This window comes from Bos mutus, chromosome 2 (assembly GCF_027580195.1).
Source record: "Bos mutus isolate GX-2022 chromosome 2, NWIPB_WYAK_1.1, whole genome shotgun sequence".
Classification (NCBI taxonomy): Eukaryota; Metazoa; Chordata; class Mammalia; order Artiodactyla; family Bovidae; genus Bos; species Bos mutus.
The window spans coordinates 98,962,134-98,986,735 of record NC_091618.1 but is presented as its reverse complement, the minus strand read 5'-3'; the positions used below and the strand labels follow the sequence as shown (position 1 = coordinate 98,986,735).

General features: G+C 36.6%; 1 protein-coding gene across 13 annotated transcripts in view; it reads left to right on the top strand.

Annotated features, from left to right (window-relative positions):
• Positions 1 to 24,602, top strand: part of BAZ2B (bromodomain adjacent to zinc finger domain 2B) — a 422,769-nt gene that overhangs the window by 283,748 nt on the left and 114,419 nt on the right. For 10 of the 13 annotated variants that reach the window (XM_070357371.1, XM_070357407.1, XM_070357389.1 and 7 more), the window contains 3 exons: positions 7,773 to 7,961; positions 12,275 to 12,442; positions 13,357 to 13,550. In XM_070357371.1, coding sequence (XP_070213472.1) covers positions 7,773 to 7,961; positions 12,275 to 12,442; positions 13,357 to 13,550 — 551 coding nt within the window. The remainder of the gene's footprint in view (positions 1 to 7,772; positions 7,962 to 12,274; positions 12,443 to 13,356; positions 13,551 to 24,602) is intronic. The other 3 variants (XM_070357397.1, XM_070357374.1, XM_070357382.1) reach the window with 2 other exon arrangements.

Sequence of the window (24,602 nt, the reverse complement as noted above, 5' to 3'; positions counted from 1 at the left end):
TGCATTCATAATATTGAAACTATGCTTGAATGTTAATATCTGTAAAAAAGAATAATTATGGTCTTCTCAAACTATTTTCATTTTATGATGTAATTTATCAGTTTTCAATTGTGCTCTCTGAGCAAAATTTGAGAGTTAATCATGCCAGGTTTTTATTTCAGAGGATCTTCTGATTATAGGTTTATTAATATTGAAAAATCACTTCTCCAAAAGTAAAGCATTCTAATATTCAAATAATTTTATTTTGCACTCTTAAACTTAATAGAGTCAGTTTGACTTGTGTTGAATTTTCTTTCCTATAGGAAGATGCTCTGTTTTTTTTTTATTACTACAGAATATGCTTTTTAAAAAATGTAGTTGCAGAGTTCACTTAGCCTTCTCCAGTCAGTCGCATGATGTTTCAAGAGGGTTTGGAGAAGGTTAAGGACATTGTCCTGACAATGAAAAAGTGAAAGTGAAAATCATCCGAATCTTTGTGACCCCATAGACTATACAGTCCATGGAATTCTCCAGGCAGGACACTGGAGTGGATAGGCTTTCCCTTCTCCAGAGGATCTTCCCAACCAAGGGATAGAACCCAGGTCTTCCGCAGTGTCAGCGTATTCTTTATCAGCTGAACCACAAGGGAAGCCCAAGAATACCGGAGTTTATAGCCTATCCCTTCTCCAGAAGATCTTCCCCACCCAGGAATTGAACAGGGGTCTCCTGCATTGCAGGCAGCTACTTTACCAACTGAGTTATGAAACCTGACAGTGAAACCAAGGGTGTAATCTAAACAGCACCCCCAGCTGTATAAGAAGATTAAAGCCACAGCATCCTTCAGTTCAGTTGAGTTCAGTCGCTCAGTCCCATCCGACTCTTTGCGAGCCCATGAATCCCAGCACGCCAGGCCTCCCTGTCCATCACCAACTCCCGGAGTTCACTGAGACTCAAATCCATCGAGTCAGTGATGCCATCCAGCCATCTCATCCTCTGTCGTCCCCTTCTCCTCCTGCCCCCAATCCCTCCCAGCATCACAGTCTTTTCCAATGAGTCAACTCTTCACATGAGGTGGCCAAAGTACTGGAGTTTCAGCTTTAACATCATTCCTTCCAAAGCAATCCCAGGGCTGATCTCCTTTAGGATGGACTGGTTGGATCTCCTTGCAGTCTAAGGGACTCTCAAGCATCTTCTCCAACACCACAGTTCAAAAGCATCAATTCTTTGGCACTCATCAGTTCAGTCGCTCAGTCCTGTCCGACTCTTTGCGAGCCCATGAATCGCAGCACGCCAGGCCTCCCTGTCCATCACCAACTCCCGGAGTTCACTGAGACTCAAATCCATCGAGTCAGTGATGCCATCCAGCCATCTCATCCTCTGTCGTCCCCTTCTCCTCCTGCCCCCAATCCCTCCCAGCATCACAGTCTTTTCCAATGAGTCAACTCTTCACATGAGGTGGCCAAAGTACTGGACTTTCAGCTTCAGTATCATTCCCTCCAAAGAAATCCCAGGGCTGATTTCCTTCAGAATGGACTGGTTGGATCTCCTTGCAGTCCAAGGGACTTTCAAGTGTCTTCTCCAACACCACAGTTCAAAAGCATCAATTCTTAGGCGTTCAGCTTTCTTCACAGTCCTACTCTCACATCCATACATGACCACTGGAAAAACCATAGCCTTGACTATACGGACCTTTGTTGACAAAGTAATGTCTCTGCTTTTGAATATGCTATCTAGGTTGGTCATAACTTTTCTTCCAAGGAGTAAGCGTCTTTTAATTTCATGGCTGCAGTCACCATCTGCAGTGATTTTTGAGCCCCCCAAAATAAAGTCTGACACTGTTTCCACTGTTTCCCCATCTATTTCCCATGAAGTGATGGGACCGGATGCCATGATCTTCATTTTCTGAATGTTGAGCTTTAAGCCAGCTTTTTCACTCTCCTCTTTCACTTTCATCAAGAGGCTTTATAGTTCCTCTTCACTTTCTGCCATAAGGGTGGTGTCATCTGCATAGCTAAGGTTATTGATATGTCTCCCGGCAGTCTTGATTCCAGCTTTTGCTTCTTCCAGCCCAGCGTTTCTCATGATGTACTCTGCATATAAGTTGAATAAGCAGGGTGACAATATACAGCCTTGACGTACTCCTTTTCCTATTTGGAACCAGTCTGTTGTTCCATGTCCAGTTCTAACTGTTGCTTCTTGACCTGCATACAGATTTCTCAAGAGGCAGGTCAGGTGGTCTGGTATTCCCATTTCTTTCAGAATTTTCCACAGTTTCTTGTGATGCACACAGTCAAAAGGCTTTGGCATAGTCAATAAAGCAGAAATAGATGTTTTTCTGGAACTCTCTTGCTTTGTCGATGATCCAGCAGATGTTGGCAATTTGATCTCTGGTTTCTCTGCCTTTTCTAAAACCAGCTTAAACATCTGAAAGTTCATGGTTCACGTATTGCTGAAGCCTGGCTTGGAGAATTCGGTGCTCATAGATGTTATTAAATCAGCTTCTAAGTACCCAAAGAGCTTTTAATAACATTGTGAATGCTTTTTATAATTGAAACAGAGGGGAAAACTGAGGTATATTTTTATCACTTAAAGAATGACTCCTGGTTATTCTAGCTTTTTAAAGGAAGAGAGAAACAGAAAATTGAAAACTACCATTTTTAGAGTTATCCACAGCAAGTATTATAAAGTGTTGTCCCTGAAACTGTTAGCAGTTTGTTTTCTGCAGTGTTTTGTAGAGAGTAAAAATGATTAAGAAATGGCTCATTTCTTTATAACCTTATACCCAAGCGATGGTCTGATAAAAGATTGTGAATAATCATGATTGTTCAAAGAGCGTCCAAAACATATCTATCTGGGAGATTCAGGGATACTAGTTAAGATTATAAAAGGCAAAAGAAGTCAAAGCGCATGTTATATAAGCATGGAGGGTCTATATAAATAATGTGTCCAAAAATATAATAATGGAAAACATTTATTAAGTACTTGTATTTCATATTATGCCAAGTATTGCAGATTATTGAGATGATCAAGATCCAGTTTTTGCTCAAGGTCTAAAATCCTAGTTTAGAATTCATGTGCATAGAAGTGATAGTTAAAACAGTGGAAGTACGTGAAATGACTGAGGAAGAAAGCATAAAAGTGGAAGAAGGAGATAAGTGGACAAAAATCTTAAGAAATCTTACTTATATTTACAAAAGAAAATCCAATAAGGCACACAGTAGTACTATTGAAAAATATAGTTAATAAGAATATGAAAATAGTTCCATGACCTGGATCTTAAGGGTGAAAATGGATTTTAATAAGGAAGAGGCAATCATATGCCAGATTTATAGAGTCAGGTTAAGAATGAGAAGAGCAGAGATTATTGAAATCTAGTGGTTAGGAAAACTTAAGGTCCTTTACAGACAAAATGGAAGGGAGACTTAGACTTTGCAAGGTATTAAAGATTCTGAGAACTGAGGAGGAAGTGGACAGACTAGTATACGAATTTTCTTTCAAGGTTAATGAGGAGTGATGGTGAGATGGAATTGAGAGGGAAGGAGACAGATGGGGTCAAGTGGTAGAAGACTGAGGGCGACCGAAAGGCACGCTGAGAAATATGGAAATGGAAATGCGGAAACCATGGTTAGTAAAATGTAAGAGTCTAAGATCTTGGAGTGGTAGCATTTTGTGTGATAGAATCCAGCATGTGGCCTAAGTGAAATCAAGGAGAAATAAAAGGCCAAATGGTAATTTTAAAAAGTTAGGACTTGAGGTTGCCTAAGTGTAAGACAAAAGGAAACTAGTAAGAAGGATCCTTGAAAGTTTAAATGAAAATTCAAAACAATTTCGTAGTCTTTGGAATTAGTCCCATGCATGTGCACCTTCTGTTATTAATGAGTAATAAATCGATTCATTCAGCAGATACCTATTATATATCTAGTCTGTACAAGACATTGTTTTAGGTATTTGGGATCTGTTACTGATTTCTGTATGTGACAATACCAGTTCATAATATTATAATGTTAACTAACTTGTTTAATACATTGTGGTGTGAAAAAGTCTTCAGTTCAGTTTAGTTCAGTCGCTCAGTCGTGTCCGACTCTTTGAGACCCCATGAATTGCAGCATTCCAGGCCTCCCTGTCCATCACCAACTCCCGGAGTTCACCCAAACCCATGTCCATTGAGTTGGTGATGCCATCCAGCCATCTCATCCTCTGTCGTCCCCTTCTCCTCCTGCCCCCAGTCCCTCTCAGCATCAGGGTCTTTTCTGATGAGTCAACTCTTTTCATGAGGTGGCCAAAGTATTGGAGTTTCAGCTTTAGCATCAGTCCTTCCAGTGAACAGGACTGATCTCCTTTAGGATGGACTGGTTGGATCTCCTTGCAGTCTAAGGGACTCTCAAGCATCTTCTCCAACACCACAGTTCAAAAGCATCAATTCTTAAGTGCTCAGCTTTCTTCACAGTCCAACTCTCACATCCAGACATGACCACTGTAAAAACCATAGCCTTGACTAGACGGACCTTTGTTGGCAAAGTAATGTCTCTGCTTTTGAATATGCTATCTAGGTTGGTCATAACTTTTCTTCCAAGGAGTAAGCGTCTTTTAATTTCATGGCTGCAGTCACCATCTGCAGTGATTTTGGAGCCCAGAGTCTTACACTACCTAAATTATGTTCAAATCATTGAGTTCATTAATGCTCGGGATTATGTCTTATTTATCCTGTATGCTAAGTACTAAGCATAGCACCTGTACTTAATATGAAATTAAATATGTTCATGAAATGTCTGAATTACTAGAAACTTTTGAATAAAGATCAGAATAATTCTGAAAGGTTTTTACATGGAATTAGTAGCTGTTTTTATAAAAAGTGTGGGAAAATAGTATTTAAATTATTAATATATATAGAATTGCAAAGCCATTTAATGAGAAAGATATACTTTTTCTTATCACTGACTTCTATATTGCTATATAGGCAAAATTTAGTAAAGATTATTAAATGTAGTGTAAATTATTTCCTTTCAGTGGTATAACTTTATCCATGTATAGCAAAGAAAATCTTTGATGTGTATTCTTAATAATGCATAGTATCACTATAATCAGTGTAATGTGGGCCTGATCTTCACTATATACAAAAGTGAACCTTTTCTTATCAACAAGGAATAAATAGGTCCTATAGATTCCATTGTCACATGAGTACTTTCTATGCTTCAATTATGTTCACCAGGAGTTTTCTAAAAAGGAATAAGAAAATAGAGTAAGGTAGCCTCTTCGTAATTTTGTCAAGCATAGATATAACTCTGTGTACAAACTACTTTTTTTCCCATTTGAATCTACAGTGAGTAAAGCATGTATTTTGTTGAAATCTTATATTCAGCTCTTTCTAGCTATCACACTTTTTAGAGTTAGAAAAAGAATGATTCATGTTGATGTTTGACAGAAACCAGCACAATTCTGTAAAGCAGTTAACATTCAATTAAAAACTAAATACATTTTTTAAAAAAGAACCTTTTTATTATCAAATTGTGTAAAATTGTTCTTAATTATTGCTGAAGAGTGACAACTGCATTTAGATATTACTCATGTTTTTGGTTCATGAGACGCCAAGGTAAACCTTGCTCATTTATTTCTTCACAGTAAGAAAATGTTCTGACTATCCATCTAAGAATGCCTGCTAACAATTAACTTCTGTTGTAGAAATATTTCTATCCGTTTCTGATCCTTTATAATTTCAATCTGTTCTGAGTTTTTATAATATATTGTATAGTTTTGAGTTTACCTCACAAAACTTTTTGTATTAAATCACTGCTATTAATACATATATACAATTGACAAATATAATTTAAGAATTATTATTTTGTAAAATATAAGTTAAAATGATTCTAAAATCTACAAACTGAATGTTCAGTTTATTTTGTTTATCAAGAAAACTAATATAGAGGAAAATGAAACTGACCACAGTATGCTTATAAATAAGCAGTTGATTAAGGACATGTGATTTCAGAAGCTGAATTGATTAGTGAGAATTGGGGATTTTATAGGCAATCACATGTGAAAATAAATAATGGTTCTTAATGTTATATATAGGCTCATTTTTTTAGAGAAATTAGCTGGGTCTTTGAGAATTCTATTGCCCACCCACGCCACTCCACTCAAAATTTACATAATCTTTGTGATACCATAGCAATACTCTTAAAAATAGTGATACTTGAGTAATTTCCCTTGTTTCTAGTAGCAGACTCTGTTTTGTTTTGACTTAATTTTAGTGCTAATTGCAGTCTAGAATTCTGATTAGATAAAAAGTACCAAATTCACAGATTTTCTGTTTAGGCTTTGATAAACAGAAACTAAGATTGGTTGACTAAGAAAATATTATCCAATTTTATGTCCTTCCCTGCCCTCCTCCCTCACAGTTTTATTTGTGGGCTTTACTTGTAGAGACTCTTGAGTATCTTCCCTATAAGATCTACTAACTGCTTTGTAATAGTGGGACCTCAGCCTTCATCAGAACTTTTTACCTTGAAGGCTGATTGATGTAAGATATACTTGATGTAATCATCTATTTAAATCTTACTACTTCAGTGAAAATACAGTGTTATTTCAATGAGGAATTTAGGGCTTATATCAGTCAATGAGAGTACACTCTGATCTCTTTGATGACTTCCTCTTAGTTTTCAGAGAATAAAAAAGCAAAGAGGAGAGATTTTGTTGATAACTAAATGATAATGAAAACTATACTTATTTTTAAGTTGCATTTTTTAAATTTACTTCAAACATACTTTATTCAAACTATATTGCAGTGCGTAGCCAGGTCTGGTGTAAACAGGATTATAAGGAAGCCTTATTTTTTTTTTTTAACACAGAGCACAATAGTTTCACACAGTAAATTATGGTAGCCTAGAGTGTGAGTTTTTATATTCTGCTTTCATACTGTCAAATCAGGAAACTTAATTATTTCCTGGAAGTAAAAAGAAGATTTCCAAGTATTAACAAATCTTCTGCCAAATCCGTACAAAGAATGAAAAATTCATTGTGTTTTTGATTGTTTAACACTGCAACTTTGGGTTATGACACTTAGTACTACATTTTCTTTAGAGTAAATGTAGAGATTGAAAAAAGTCACATTTGAATTGAGTATGAACTTATTGTCACAATGTTTAAAAATGATTATTATATTGATCACTAGCCTCGAATGCATTTAGAAACAAATTAGTAGGTTTATTTATTAAATACTTACGCTCTTGGATGTATTGCTTTATCAGGCTAGAAATATAATCCTTTTTGGCATCAGCCCTCCTCACCTAAAGATGTTGGATAGAAACTATAGCTTCAATTCTAGTACATGGAAACTAGGAACTCTTTGTCTAGAGTATGACAATTTGAGTAATGACTTTGTAACAGATTCTGGATTTATTTGATTAATTTTCGACTTTGTATTAATAGGATGTTTTTTTATCTTCCTTCTTATGAGTAAAAATTCCTGATAAAATATTAACGTACATGTATTAGCAGAAAGTTTGCCTCACTTTTGCAGGTAAAACTATATAATTCATGAAAATTACTTACTTAAAGCATCATTCTCAATCTCAAAATTATAAAGTTATGTCATTCATTTGACTTATTTTTAGAGAATATTCGTGTTTCTAGAAACATTTTATTCTGTAGGGTTTGAAGAACAGAAATGCAAAAGAAAAAAGGTATAATAGAAATTTAATAGATAAACTATAAATTTTAACACACTATGAATGCTGAAATCAGATAAATCTCATGTTTTTATAATACAACTTTAAGTGTGTTTTTTTCCCTCCCAGGACATTTATTCAGAGCAGCTGGGGATCAACCGTTTAACCTGTCCACAGTGTCGAGTGCCTTCCCAATGGTCAGCCACCCAGTCTTTGGTCTACATTCAGCCAGCTCAGGGCATTCAGAATTTGGTGGTTTGGGGACACTTGGTACACCCACAGCCTTAGCCGCCCATCCCCAACTAGCGTCTTTTCCAGGTAAACATCTATTACAAACAGTGTTCAAGGAAAGGAAGAAAGCTTGAAATGTGCAAGCAGTAATTGTTTATTAAACTGAACAAAAAGAATAGTCTTATGCCTGGTATATTAAAGCTCACGTGCAAGAATTAGCACAGTCCTTTTTACCATGTGCAAAATAATAAAACACACAGTGTGGCTGTGCGGCAGTGTAATTAGTTATTTAAATGCTAAGCTGAAACAAAAGGCATCTGTTGCAAAAGTGAATAATTAAGCCAAGTTTTTATCATGCTTTTTATTGAAGTAGAAAAGTATGTGTTTTAGAAGTATAAAATTTGATGAATTTTTCTCAGTTTTAGTTGGTTTTTAAAAAAAATTATTTAACTTTCAGTGAAAAACTAAAGTCCAGTTCCTATAATGAATAAATACACTTTTATTTTGAGTTCTCATTTCTCTGCGTTTGTAAGTAAGATGAGCTTGGCTCTTAAATTTCTATTTTTTTTCATATTTTACTTAAACAACCATAGATTTGCACCACTTACATGGGAGGGAGACCAGAATTATCCCAGATTATGAGGATTCAGGAGTCCAGTAAGACACCAATTAAAGCTTAACTTAGACAAACATGCTATCATTTCTCGTTATATTATTTTGAAAGTCTAAGCTTTAATATGTTTCCAGTGATTAATTTTATCTTAATAAATTTTAGTTAAGGATACATGATTTAGTGTTACTATTAGAGCATAATTCAGAGACAAGTAGGTCTGAATTTAAATCAGGCCTGTTAGCTTTCAGCTGTGTGACCTTGATTGAACAAGTAATCTGACGTCTCAGCCTCAGGTTTCTCACGTGAATAATGAGGATGATAATAATAATAATAGTATCTACCTCTTAGGGTTCTTGTGAAGATTAAGAGAGATAATCCATGTCCAGTGCTGAATGCAGTGTTCAGCATACATAATTAGTACATAATTGGTAGCCATCATGATTCTTTCTCTTGTTAAGAGTTTCTTTAAAACTAATCAAGTATCTTGTTTGATGGAAAGATGGTTAAATATATATTTAATATGACTCATTTTTTGAGTCATATTATTTCTTTAATTCAGAAAAGGGATGGTGAGAAGGAACAATGTGTCTAGAAAGGTAAAAGTCAAACAAAGTCTTGACATTTGCTTTAAAAACACTAATAGGAATTTATTTTAGGCAGTTCTGAGCACGGTTGCTTAGCAAGATGAGTAATCAGTAGATATTTGCTGAAATATAGGTTGCTGAATAAAAAATTAAAATAGGTAATAGTAATATAGTTGCTAGTATCTTAAATTTTAAAAATTGTTTTAACACAATTTCTTATATTTGATGTAGTTTGATATATATGTAGTATTAATTGCTTTTGAGCATTTCTAAACCACAATGTAATTATTGAATTATTAAATCAATTATCTTCTGTACTGAAACATGGTTAACAGTTGTAAAGAATTACTCATCTCAACTTCAATAATGTTGGTATTTCCACTGTATGGAAAAAATGCAATAACTTCCCTAATCTATATAAGCTATTCATATAAGCTATTCATTCATCCATTTATTGTACAGACTTCTTTGAGCATCTATGTTCTGTGCACTAGGCTAAGCACTTAGGAGTACACTAACATTGTCTATGTTATGTTTCTTATAGTTTTTAGAAGATGGATAAATAGAAAATTATAAGACAGAGTCTTTAGTGGCAAATAACAGTATGGCTGTATAAGCATGCTTTTTTGCCAAGAGAATATGCTTTGTTTTAGAGGACTCATTTGTTTAAGTTGTACATTTTATATAACTTAAATTGTCTATAATTGGTTTTATTTAGAAGGGTAACCAAAATGCCAAAATTTTCAAATCACCTACTAAATAAAAACACAAAAAGAAGAAATTACTAGGAATTTTAAATCAGGAATAGTTGATTTTAAAATATTACACACTTCTAAACTAGTCTGCATTTCAGGTGATTAAATCAACGTGAAAATTACTTAATGTATATTAGTATAATAAAATTACTTCCATTTTATATTGAAATAATATTTCATGGGAAGTTATTTTAAAATATTTATAATTTTAGTCATTATATTTTTATATTATATTACTATGAATTTTTGTGAAGTATTTGGCTGTATCAACTCTAGGAGATTTTTAAATTCTGTTGTCTTCTGGGTTCAAATTGTGTTTCAGTATATCCTCTGAAATAATAGACTCTTTCAATGGAATATGATTAATGTTTTTACCATGCAGTTACTGCCTTTGAATACATTTAGAAATTCCTCATGTTCTGGTTTATATAATCCTTATTTTGTAAATTTCATTTATCAACAAGGTGGTTTGTGACTAAGTTGTTTTTTTCTTAATTTGACAAAGAAATAATTCATACTTAACAAAAATTCTGTTATTTCCCATGAAATATTAGACATTTGTGAAGCTTGTTTTCAGAAGTGCTACCATTTTCATCTTTTTATTTGATCTTATTTACTTGAATTTATAACATGTATGTTTTCCAGTTGTGTTTTTTTTCTAATCTCTGTTGTGTGCTTATTTACCATTGATATTCTAAAGTACATTTTTATGTTTTTTTTCTGAGTTTGATTATGTTTAAAATATTTGAGTCTTATTATACTTTGATTACCTTACCGATTTGTTGGTTGTTTACAAAGTCTGAACCTTCAACTATATTGCTTTAATTATAGACTCTATTTTAAATAATATGAATATTTCAGGAAACTGGTATTTCCTTTTTTATCAGCTAAATAGAACCAAGTTTTCAAACCTATAAATAGCAATAGATTCCGGCTGTGCTGATACAAGCCCCCAAAACATAGTTTTTCTTTCTATCTAAATACAGTTCTTTCATCTTAACAGTAGATAAATGATTGATAGTTTTGTATAGTTATTCTTGGTTCAGTTCCCATCATTCAGGCACTGCTGAATATACATTGGTGTCATTTCACTAGCAGCGACTTCCTGCAGTGCAGTAGAATAGCTTTTGCAGTTTTCTGCTTATACTGATTTTTAGACATTAGAATGTCAGTTACCATGAACGTTTCGCTTTCTTTTAAGCTAGACTTTTGTCTTTAGATAATGAAGGTGCACATAACTTTACATCTTGTTTTAATGAAGAGATGTTCTTAGAAAAACTCTCAAGATCATATAATACAATACATTGACAATGTTGAATTTTCCCAAACTCCATTATTGGGATTTTTCCTCTAATTTTTTGTGATTATCAAGTCTATGAAAAATGTACCATATCTCTTGGAAGATTAGCCTAAAAGGTAGTAATTGACTTGGTAATCTAGCTGGTTAGCCATTTGGAAAGTATTCTTTCCAAGATTTTAGATGAGGCAATATAAGACTGTCCTTTGATTTATTTCAGGTTTCTTCTTAATCTTAACCTTTCCCTAAATAATGTATTCTATAAAATTTGGCTTCTCTCATTTTCTAACAGTTTTAACTAAAAGCCACTGTTTGAATAGCTAAATTGCATTCAATGATAAGACATTATTTTTTTTTAAATTTTTTAATTTTTTTTTTTTTTAATTTCAGGTATATTTTGTAAGAGGAAGTATAAATAAAATTCAGGCTTTTTAAAATTAACTTTAAGGAAAAAAACTTTATTGTAAGTCTTTTATAGTTTAATATGGCAACTTGTTTTTGGAAATCTTTGAAGCACTTTTCATTTTTTGAACCAAAAACAAAAACAAAAAAAGACATTGATTTTGCTATCTCTGTTGTTTTGTTTGAGTATAGACATTTTCTTCCATAAAGGTATTCAAGATATGCTGAATTACAGAGGTATTTGTATTATTATTTAAACCATTTGATTTATCAAAGCCAGATTTTTGTTGTATGTAATTTAAGGAAATTCTTAACATAGATTGTAGATGGTTGCCTTACATTCTAAGGTTTTAAAATAGATTAAAATAATCTTAAATACTCTTTCTTTGCTAATTTAGAAAAATTATGATGTAAGTCATCAAAGAGTTAAATAGTTCTTTAATATTAATTTCAATTTTCCCATTTTATTTTAAAACCTATAGACTGCCTTTGTTCTTCATAAACTTGAATTCATAAAAGCTGCTAAGTAAAGAACCTTGGATACTGTCTTAACGAGGAGAATGATGAATGTATAACTTCTAATCAGTTATCTTATAATTAGAAAGATGGTCAGAACTATGTGTAATTCAGCAATTCTGTTCCAAGATAAAACCTGAAATTTTTCTTCAGTAATAAAATATAAAAAGCTCTGTTAAATTAACTAGAAAGTTAATCCAAATATTTTTGCTTGTTTGGTGTTTGGCTTTGAGGTGCAGAATGGTGGCGAACAACAGATGTTCATACACGTGCAGGGGCAGCCTTCTTTCCACCATTACTGGGAATTCCACCACTGTTTGCTCCTCCAGCCCAGAATCATGATTCTTCTTCATTCCATTCAAGGACTTCTGGAAAAAGTAATCGAAATGGTCCTGAAAAAGGTATCCATGTTAACTCGAGTGAAGTATTACCTTTCATTTCAGTACCATTTTCAGTAGAGTTCAGATTTAGAAACAGTTACAAAGCATTGTGCTAGACACTTTCACATTGTCTGGCTTAATCTTTATAATAACTCTGTGAGATTGAAAGTGTTCGTGTTTTCCAGCCAAGATTAAATAAATTATTCAAGAAAGTATTGTTTACATGTTGACATTGCATAGCAGAATTTAACCCAGGTTTTAACTCCCAACACCACTGCTTTTCCTCTGTATCTCATTACCTCCCTTATGTTGCTCAATAAAATATATTACTTCTTCTCTAATTAAGCATTAAATTTATATGTTAGCACACCTTTTTTCTTTTACATTTTCATTAATATTTCATAGTTGATAACTGTTGTTAGAATACATTTGCAAATTATAATACCATTTTAGATGGTTTGTTATTGTCTTTCTTTCCACTTAAGTGGATGTTTGGGAGTTTGCCCTGAAAGAGGGAATAGTTGTATTTAATTACTTTTCTAAAGCTTTTTTAATTGAAGTGAAATTCACATAAATGTAAAATTTACCATTTTAAACAGAACAATTCAGTGACATTAAAGGCACTAATAGTGTTGTACAACAGCCACCTCTATCTAGTTTCAACACGTTTTCATCACCCCAAAAGGAAACTTCATACGAGTTTCTCCCTATTATTTCCTCTCTCAGTCTCTGGCAACCACTAGCTTGCCCTCTTTCTCTATAGATGTACCTGTTGTGAATATCTCATATAGATGGAATCATACAGTTTGTGTCTGGCTTATTTCACTTAGCATAATGTTTTTAAGTCATCCCGATTGTAGCATATGTCACTATTTCATTCCTTTTTATGCTGAATAACATTCTCTTGTATAAACATATTTATTTTAACTTTCAAGGTGTAAATGGATCAATAAATGGAAACAGTACATCATCTGTATCTGGTATCAACACATCTGTACTGTCCACTACTGCTTCAAGTTCTGTGGGACAAACGAAAAGTATAAGCTCAGGTGGAGGAAATAGAAAATGTAATCAGGAACAAAACAAAACCCAGCCTTTGGATGCTAGAGCTGACAAAATCAAAGATAAGGTAAGTTAACCTTCAGGGGACAAATATAACAGATCTATACAACTATTCTAAAGATCAAACCACCTGAATCTATGGAATAATTTTTTATGATATATGAACTCCTATTTTTACAGATATTTATTTTTATCGAGTAGTTTTAGTATTAAACATCTAAAAAATTAAAAATGTCAGCACCAGTATCAATAACACAAATAGTCATCATGCAGTTCAGTTCAGTCGCTCACTCGTGTCCGACTCTTTGGAACCCCATGGACTGGAGCACCCCAGGACTTCCTGTCCATCACCAATTCCCGGACTTTACTCAAACTCATGTCCATTGAATCAGTGATGCCATCAAACCATCTCACCCTCTGTCATCCCCTTCTCCTCTTGCCTTCAGTCTTTCTCACCATCAGAGTCTTTTCAAAATGAGTAAGTTCTTTGCATCAGGTAGCCAAAGTATTAGAGTTTCAGCTTCAGCATCAGTCTTTCCAATGAATATTCAGGACTAATCTCCTTTAGGATGGACTGGTTGGATCTCCTTGTAGTCCAAGGGACTCTCAAGAGTCTTCTCCAACACCACAGTTCAAAAGCATCAATTCTGAAGCGCTCAGCTTTCTTTATGGTCCAAACTCTCATATCCATACATGACTACTGGAAAAACCATAGTTTTGTATAGACAGATCTTTGTTGGCAAAGTAATGTCTTTGTTTTTAAAGTGCTGTCTATGTTGGTCATAACTTTTCTTCCAAGGAGCAAGCGTCTTTTCATTTCATGGCTGTAGTCACCATCTGCAGTTATTTTGGAGCCCAAAAAAATAAAGTCTGCCACTGTTTCAATTGTTTCCCCATCTATTTGCCATGAAGTGATAGGACCAGATGTCATGATCTTAGTTTTCTGACTGTTGAGTTTTAAACCAACTTTTTCACTCTCTTCTTTAACTTTCATCAAAGGCTCTTAAGTTCTTCTTTGCTTTCTGCCATAAGGGTGGTGTCATTGGCATGTCTGAGGTTATTGATATTTCTCCCAGCAATCTTGATTCCAGCTTGTGCTTCCTCCAGCCCAGCGTTTCTCATGATGTACTCTGCATGTAAGTTAAATAAGCAGGGTGACAAAATACAGCCTTGACGTACTCCTTTTCCTATTTGGAACCAGTCTGTTGTTCCATGTCCAGTTCTAACTGTTCTTTCCTGACCTACATAGATTTTCTCAAGAGGCAGGTCAGGTGGTGTGGTATTCCCATCTCTTGGAGAATTTTCCACAGTTTGTTATGATCCACATAGTCAAAGGTATTTGCATTGTCAATAAAGCAAAAGTAGATGTTTTTCTGGAACTCTCTTGCTTTTTCGATGATCAAACAGATGTTGGCAATTTGATCTCTGGTTCCTCTGCCTTTTCTAAATCCAGCTTGAACATCTGGAAGTTCACAGTTCACGTACTGTTGAGGCCTGGCTTGGAGAATTTTGAGCATTACTTTGCTAGCGTGTGAAGTGAGTGCAATTATGTGGTAGTTTGAACATTCTTTGGCATTGCCTTTCTTTGGGATTGAAATGAAAACTGATCTTTTCCAGTCCTGTGATCAGTGCTGAGTTTTCCAAATTTGCTGGCATATTGAGTGCAGCACTTTCACAGCATCATCTTTCAGGATTTGAAATAGCTCAACTGGAATTCCATCACCTCTACTAGCTTTGTTTGTAGTGATGCTTCTTCAGGCCCCCTTGACTTTGCATTCGCATTCCAGGATGTCTGGCTCTAGATGAGTGATCACACCATCGTGATTATCTGGGTCATGAAGATCTTTTTTGTATAGTTCTTCTGTGTATTCTTGACACCTCTTCTTAACATGTTCTACTTCTGTTAGGTCCATACTATTTCTGTCCTTTATTGTACCCATCTTTGCATGAAATGTTCCCTTGTTATCTCTGATTTTCTTCAAGAGATTTCTAATCTTTCCCATTCTGTTGTTTTCCTCTATTTCTTTGCATTGACCACTGAGGAAGGCTTTCTTATCTCTCCTTGCTATTCTTTGGAACTCTGCATTCAAATGGGTATATCGTTCCTTTTCTCCTTTGCCTTTAGCTTCTCTTCTTTTTGCAGCTATTTGTAAGGCCTCCTCAGACATCCATTTTGCCTTTTTGCATTTCTTTTTCTTGGGGATGGTTTTGATCCCTGCCTCCTGTACAGTGTTACGAACCTCTGTCCATAGTTCTTCAGGCACTCTGTCTATCAGATCTAATCCCTTGAATCTATTTGTCACTTCCACTGGATAATCATAAGAGATTTGATTAAGTCATACCTGAATGGTCTAGTGGTTTTCCCTACTTTCTTCAATTTAAGTCTGAATTTAGCAATAAGCAGTTCATGGTCTGAGCCACAGTCAGCCCCCAGTCCTGTTTTTGCTGACTGTATAGAGCTTCTCCATTTTTGGCTGCAAATAATGTAATCAGTCTGATTTCGGTGTTGATCACCTGGTGATTTCCATGTATAGAGTCTTCTCTTGTGTAGTTGGAAGAGTGTGTTTGCTATGACCAGTGCGTTCTGTTGGCAAAACTCCATTAGCCTTTGCCCTGCTTCATTCTGTACTCCAAGGCCAAATTTGCCTGTTACTCCAGATATTTCTTGACTACCTACTTTGTCATTCCAGTCCCCTATAATGAAAAGGACATCTTTTTTGGGTGTTAGTTCTAGAAGGTCTTGTAGGTCTTCATAGAACCGTTCACCTTCAGCTTCTTTAGCATTGCCTTGGAAACGAACAGAGATCATTCTGTTGTTTTTGATATTGCATTCAAGTACTGCATTTCAGACTCTTTTGTTGACTATGAGGGCTATTCCATTTCTTCTAAGGGATTCTTGCCCACAGTAGTAGATATTATGGTCATCTGAGTTAAATTCACCCATTCCAGTCCATTGTTCACTGATTCCTAAAATGTCGATTTTCACTCTTCCCATCTCCTGTTTGACCACTTCCAATTTACCTTGATTCGTGGACCTAACATTCCAGGTTCCTATGCAACATTGCTATTTACAGCACCAGACTTTACTTCCATCACCAGTCGCATCCACAACTGGTTGGTGTTTTTGCTTTGGCTCTGTCTCTTCATTCTTTCTGTAGTTAGTTCTCCACTGATCTCCAGTAGCATATTGGGTACCTACTGACCTGGGGAGTTCATCTTTTAGTGTCCTATCTTTTTGCCTTTTCATGCTGTTCATGGGGTTCTCAAGTCAAGAATACTGAAGTGTTTTGGCATTCTGTTCTCCAGTGGACCACGTTTTGTCAGAACTCTCCGCCATGACCCGTCTGTCTTGGGTGGCCCTACTCGACATGGCTCATAGTTTCATTGAGTTAGACAAGGCTGTTGTCCGTGTGATCAGATTGGTTAGTTTTCTGAGATTGCATTTTTCAGTCTGTCTGCCCTCTGATGGAGAAGGATAAGAGGCTTATGGAACATTCCTGATGGGAGAGACTGACTGAGGGGGAAACTGAGTCTTGTTCTGATGGGCAGGAGCATGCTCAGTAAATCTTTAATTAATTTTCTGTTGATTGGTGGGGCTGTGTTCCCTCCCTGTTACTTACCTGGGGCTAAACTTTAGTGGAGGTAATGAAGATAATGGTTGAAGTGAAGTCACTCAGTTGTGTCCCACTCTTTGCGACCCCATGGACTGTAGCCTGCCAGGCTCCTCTGTCCATGGGATTTTCCAGGCAAGAAAACTGGAATGGGTTGCCATACCTCCTTCAAAAGTTCCCATGCACCCACTGCTCCACTCAGTGCCCCCAGCCCTGCAGCAGGCCACCGCTGACCCACACCTCTGCTGGAGACACCGGGAGGCTCATGGGCAAGTCTGGATCAGTCTCTTGTGGGGTCACTACTCCTTTCTCCTGGGTCCTGATGCACACAAGGGTCTGTGCCCTCCAAAAGTCTGATTCCCCAGCCCTGTATAAGTTCTGATGGCTCTGTGGTGGGGTTAATGGCGACCTCATAGATAAGGTTTATTGGGAAGTTAACACATACCAGTTCTACTGTAATTGTTTTGCATAGAATATCGATTTCAGCCCTCCCTATACCCCTAATGAGGTAGGTACTATTATTATAAATCGAGAAAAAGAGTCCTCAAGTAGTTGGCCATTAAGTGGTTAGGATATGAAGTCAGGCAGGTTGACTCCACAGCCCATGCTTTAGGAAAACCAAATCAAGAAACCATTTATTATGGAAATTTTCAAAATGCACAATAGATAGAATAGAATAATTATCCTGTGTACCCATTATTCAGTTTCAGCAGTTACCATCTCATGGTCAATTTTATTTTATCATAACCCCAACTGTGCAGGTTAGCAATTTAATGCTTCTCAGGTCTGAATTCTCCTTTGCCAGTTGGCACAATATTAGATCTTGCAAATAGAGGGTCCTGGAGAAACACTGGAGGAGGAAAGGCTTCTCTTCTTGGTTCAGGTGTTCTCTTCTTGGTCTTACGCTGTGCCACCAGTGAATATTCCTCGCCCACTGGCAGCTATCCTGCCACTTGTGTTCAATAGATCCAGTAGTGCACACCATGTAGTGAGTTTCACTGACATCCCAGCAGGCAGCTTAATAGTGAGTTTGCTAGCATGCCAGTGGTTAGTTTTCTAGCTAATTTTTCTGTCACCCCTACTAGAAGATCCCTAGCGAGTTTTTCTGGCACTCCAGCAGGTGGTATTTCTTGTGTGCCAGCACTGATCTGTGATGCTTCGTGAGTTTCTCTGCTGTCCAGTGGGCGATAGTCACATCCTTTCCAACAAATACCCCTGCTTGGACCTCCTGACTAAACTTATCTGCTCTAGAAGCAGTATCAGGAATAGGGTGATTTGTGCAGATTGCACATGGTAAATTCACTCAGCATTCTGGACACTATAAGTCTTTGGATTTCCTCTTCCACATTGTCCTAGGGAAGTTGTGACACTTCAGCTATACTAAATATAGTCCACCACTGTGTCCAGATTTCATGCACCCTACTAAGTAAGCTGAGAGACCTCCAGCTACCTGAACCAACACATTATATCCAGAATTTCTAGTCAGTGCACCCGTATCAGTGAATTTGGACTGCTTCCATTTGGGATTTCTTCTTGAGTGAGAGAGAAGTCTTGGTTTATTCTGAGTTCAAGCCCCAGCATCAACTACAAACATTTTGGAAAGACAGATAATAACTAGAACATTGCCTTTTTGTCTACATTTTATAAAAACCACTCTCAGGGCCTGACATTTCTTAGGGCAGAGAGTCAAAAGTTTGTGATCCTATTATACAGAGTGAAGTGAGTCAGAAAGAGAAAGATAAATACCGTATTCTAACACATATATATGGAATCTAGAAAAATGGTACTGAAGAATTTATTTACAGGGCAGCAATGGAGAAACAGACATAGAGAATAGACTTATGGACATGGGGAAAGGGGAGGGGAGGGTAAGATGTATGGAGAGAGTAACATGGAAACTTACATTACCATATGTAAAATAGATGGCCAGGTGGAATTTGCTGTATGGCTCAGGAAACTCAAACAGGGGCTTTGTATTAACCTAGAATGGTGGGATTGGGAGGGAGTTTCAAACAGGAGGAGATATATGTATACCTATGGCTGATTCACTTTGAGGTTTGACAGAAAATAGCAAAATTCTGTAAAGCAATTATCCTTCAATAAAAAATAAGTTGATTTAAAGAAAAGAAGTTTATGATCCTGTAACATCACTTTCTGTATTATCTCAGCTATAATATGAGGAGATTGAGAAGCTTCTGACACACCGCATTAAGAGCAGGATATGTGTAGCGACTGATTGCAGAGAGCACTGATCTGAACTTTAAATGTAAACAATATGCCTCTCAGGCTCTGACTTTTAATTCCAAGAAACAATTTTATCATATTTCCATTTGTCCTTTCTCAAGGCAGCATCAAGTTCCATATATTTTCCAGGAACAACTAAACAAAGTTTTCTTTCCTCTTGCTGGGCATATTGTATAGAAATATTTCCTCAAGACCTTTCGGTTCCATCTCAACAGAAGATAATTGTTTTCCAGAACATAATAAGACATATGAGAGTCTGAGGGAAGGTCATCTGCTGAAGCCACTAAGAATGATGATACCCGTCACAGAAACTCAATGGGACTCTTCTTGGGCCCCAAGACAAACATATTTTGGGGTCATATTTTCCACCTGTTCCTCTTCAACTACTCTTTGCTCTTCTCCTTTATGGTATGTTTTGAGGGCATTCCCATTAGTATGAGCTCCAAAGGCCTATCTCTGCACTACTGTCAGCCTCTCTGCACACCAGATACTGACTGAAACACCACCTACTCCTTCAGTTCAGTTGAGTCGCTCAGTCGTGTCCAACTCTTTGCGACCCCAAGGACTGCAGCATGCCAAGCCTCCCTGTCCTTCACCAACTCCCGGAACTTGCTTAAACTCATGTCCATTGAGTCGGTGATGCCATCCAACCATCTCATTCTCAGTCATCCTCTTCCTCTCCTGCCTTCAATCTTTCCCAGTTTTTTCCAGTGAGTCAGTTTTTTGCGACAGGTGGCCAAAGTATTGGAGTTTCAGCTTCAGCATCAGTCCTTCCAATGAATATTCAGGACTGATTTCAGGAAATCAGTTGGATCTGATTGGTTGGATATGACTGGTTGGATCTCCTTACAGTCCAGGGGACTCTCAAGCGTCTTCTCCAACACCACAGTTTAAAAACATCAATTCTTCAGCACTCAGATTTCTTTATAGTCCAACTCCATGCATGACTACTGGAAAAACCACACTCTTTGCTCCCATGGTATTTTGAAGCATGTCCTAGACCTCATATCATGGGATGTCTATATCTATATGTATTTCTAAAAGTTAAATACCCAAGCTTTTAAACATTCCTCTTAGAAGGCTTCTTTGGTGGCTCAATGATAAAGAGCCCACCTGTCATTGCAAAAGATGTGGGTTTGATCCCTAGGTTGGAAGACCCCTAGAGGAGGAAATGGCAGCCCACTCTGGTATTCTTGCCTGGAAAATACCAAGGACAGAGGATAATCCAGAGATAGTCCAGAGGATAGTCCTTGGTATAGGACAGAGACTGTACCAAGACAGGCTATGGTCTATGGAGCTGCCAAGAGTTGGCAGCTACTAAACAAAAACAACAGACCTCTTAGAAGAAGTGCTAAATCTAGTAAAATCTAGTATATCTAGTGCCTGCACAATGTGCAAGGCAAGACTTTGGAGGAATGGGTATGAAACAGATTCTGTCCTTTGTTCTAGTAAGGAATCTGTTTTGACATTCCTGGGGCTTCCCTGGTGGCTCTAACGATAAAGAATCTGCCTGCAGTGTGGGAAACCTGTGTTCATTCCCTGGGTCAGGAAGATCCCCTGGAGGAGGGCATGGCAACCCACTCTGGTATTCTTGCCTGGAGAATCCCTATGGACAGAGGAGCCTGGCGGGCTACAATCCATGGGATCTCTAAGAGTCGGACATGACTGAGCAACTAAGCACAGCACACTGACATTCCTAAAGAAAATAAGTGAAGGTAAAGTAGAAAATATTTCCAGGAACAGCTACTAAAACCTTACAGAGGTACCTCTTTAATGATATAAGGAAAGAAATTCTGGGTACCATAGGGGTGTCTTGGAGTAGGATATGACAACCCACTCCAGTATTCTTGCCTGGAAAATTGTATGGACAGAGAAGACTTGTGGGCTACAGTCCCATAGGGTTGCAAAGAGCAACTGAGCAGAGGGATGTCTATTTATATCTACATAGAAGTATCACTAGAGAGAGATTGACTATCAGTCTGAGGGATACTAGAACTTACGATTTCAGAAGAGTACATTAATAATACATGGTCTAGAATGAATCTGTATTAGTGGATTGTTCAAGTATAATGAAGATGAAGGGAGCTGAAACTAAAAAAGAAAATCCTATACTTTTTAACCCTGTATTTTCAGTTTTAAAAACTTAAAAGAAGAACTACTTCATCAGCTCTTTTCATGTGAAGTTTGAAAAGTGTTCTTCAGCTAATTTTGATAATTCCTCCTAGAAGGCGGGGTTACTTATATCAGTGATGCTCACTTGAAATCATTAAGTCCAATTCCCTCACATAGCCTACATGTATATTCAGAATGAATATAGCTATTTTAAATTTAACAAAGTAAGTCAACAGAGACTAAAATATACAAACATAAAGCCTTTTGAGAAAAAAATAAAAAGACAATTCAGGGTTAAGTTCTACTCTTGTTGCCATACAAGTTATTGTTACCACAGCAACCATAACAGTCTTATAAAAATGCAAGTGATTTTTTTTATCACTTTAAAATATCATGTTACCACTCTTTGTAATGGTTTTCTGTCTCACTCAGAATAAAATCTTTGCCACGGCCTGTAAGACCCTGTGTGGCCTGCCCGTGCCAGTCCATCAAGCCTTATTTCCTATGGCTCTCTCCCAAGTTTCTGTGCTCTAGCAGGTCTGGCTAACTTTTCCATTCTTTGAACACGTCAAACTTGTTTCCAGCTCATGGCTTTTTCCTTTGCTGTTTCTCATCTTGAAAGGCTCTTTTATCTTTCTAGGATGGGCTCTTGCTCTCCATTTAGGTCTCAACTGAAAAGAATCTTACCTGACAATTACATCTACATCTTCATCCCACCCCCAGCACATACTGTGTATCCAATTATCTTGTTGTAGTCACTAAAAACCCTTACTGACATTGTTTGTTAATTCTCTTCTTCCTGTTCCCATGAGAGCAGAGTTGCTATCTGTATGTCACACCCTTGTATCCCCAGAGACTAGAACAACTCTGCCTGGTTACATAATGGCCTTGAATATGTATTTGTTTTGCTATTGAAAGAAATACATACCCAGGGAAATGAAAGTTCAAGGAGAGACTTCTGAAAAGCTTTCCTAGAATGGGTAGGGGGCTACTGCTGCTGCCAAGTCGCTGTAGGGGGGAAAGGGGGTAATTAGTAAAATCTCCTTTGATTATTTTTTATGAATCTAAGAAGGCTCATTTTTAAAATGTTTAAACGACAGAAAAAGACATACTACCTAATTGTAAAAATTCAAAAGAACCATTCCCCCACACATACACATTCATAGGGACTAAGGAGATGAAATTGGTGATATTTAAACTCAGTTTTCTATCTTTCCCTAATACCTGGACTTGTCTACTCACATCTACTTTTTTCTTTTTAATTCAGGGACTAAATTTGTTATAAAACAGACTCTTTGCATACTGTCAGAGTATGCTCTGCAAAGACCACCTGCATTAGAATCATATTAAGTGCTTGTTGATGCAGATCCCTGTGCCTTGTTTAGAGTTGGGGTCCAGGAATCTGCTGGCTACAGAGTCTACAAGTGAATATTTCGTGTCCCTGAAGCTTTAGAACCCTCACCTCTCGACCCACTCTTAAGGAGTGTAGGACCATCTATCAGAACAACTGTAAATGAAAACTACACAGATTGCTTGGAAAATGAAATGGGAGTTGTTGTTGTTGGGGGTTTTTTTCTTCTTTTTTTTTTCTGCTGAATCAGAGTAGCTCCCTTATTTCCTTCCTTCCTTGGTTTCTTCTAAAACTGAAAGTGGTAACTTCAGTTTAGGTTCCTTACGATTTTCATAGTCTTGCTATGCATGTGTGCCTCTCAGTCGTTTCTGACTCTTCGCAGTCCTGGCAGCCCACCAAGCTCTTCTGTCCATGGAATTTCCTACTCCAGAGGATCTTCCTAATCCAGGGATCAAACCCAAGTCTCCTGCATTGTTAGGAGGATTCTTTAGCACTGCACCACCTAGGAAGCCCAAACATACTTAGAGACTCAAAACAGATTTTGGTCGCAAAGAAGGAGCTGTTTCTCTGCCCCAAAAATGGTATGCTTAACATTACTCTATTAGTATTATTTCCCTTTAATCTCTGCTTTGGTCTTTCTCATCCTATGATTTCCCTTATTTCAAATCACTTTCTGCTTTACTGTAAGGGAAAGAGCTTAGGGAATGATGAGACTATTAGCTTATTGAAGAGTATGCCTGTGCTACTTTGGAGCAGTTAACACAGTATCATGGCAAGCAAAATATAACAGGAGTGACTCTCTTCACACATGTGTTTTATATGATTTAAATAACATTTCAGAAGACACAAAGGAAAATATATGTTTGCCATCAGAAACTATGGCTTCAAAACCTAGCCTCCTCTTGTAGAGGTGTAATATTATCTTTTATTCCCAAACCCCATAGTTATGAAAGGCTTCATTTCTTCTAAAGCCATAACTTAGTGTAATTTGTTGCTTTTGTAATTCATTGCTGATTTTTCTCTATTTTATCTACCAGCAAACACTATAGAAATGTTCTGAAGTAACTTTGTAGTCAGTCTTGCTTTGTTGTTTTGACATTTCTCCCTTTTAGTCTTCCTATTGGCAGAATTTTAACTTTTTCATTATTGTATAGTTATTTAGTTATAGTCTATCTCATTTTTTCTCTTTTTATCCACTACCATTGTCTGTCCTTTAAACACAAAACTTTCCTTTTATATGATCTCACGTCCCTTTTCAGCTTTGAATTTTCTTTGTCCTGTAGAGTCTTAAATTTTCCAGAAATTAATCTCTCTCTTTATCATATTTTTCTGTCTTTTCTGATGTGGAAATATACAAAACTTAAGTTCCTTGACACTTAACTAAAGCCACTCTTTAAGCCTTTTTCTGCCTATTTTATCTTCTCTACAATACTTTTTACTGTATGGAATTATTTGCTTTTAAAATAATTATCTGTCTAGTCTATCACCACCACCACCACCACCACCACCACTGGAATGTAAGTTTTCTGAAGGCAGAGACTCTATCATAGACTTTATTGTAGTCAAGCACCTAGAAAGGTGTGTTTGGCTACTGATTCACTGTCTACACAAAGAAAGATTAATGCTAAATGTAGAACTCAATGTACATATCTGGAACTGTTGTTTTCTTTATCATAACTGGAATTATCTTTTTGTAAATTGCTTTTTTAATCTGTCATACCTTTTGAAGCACGGCAGTCATATGAGAGTGTACATATGTGTGTGTGTGTGTGTGTGTGTGTGTATATATATATATATTACG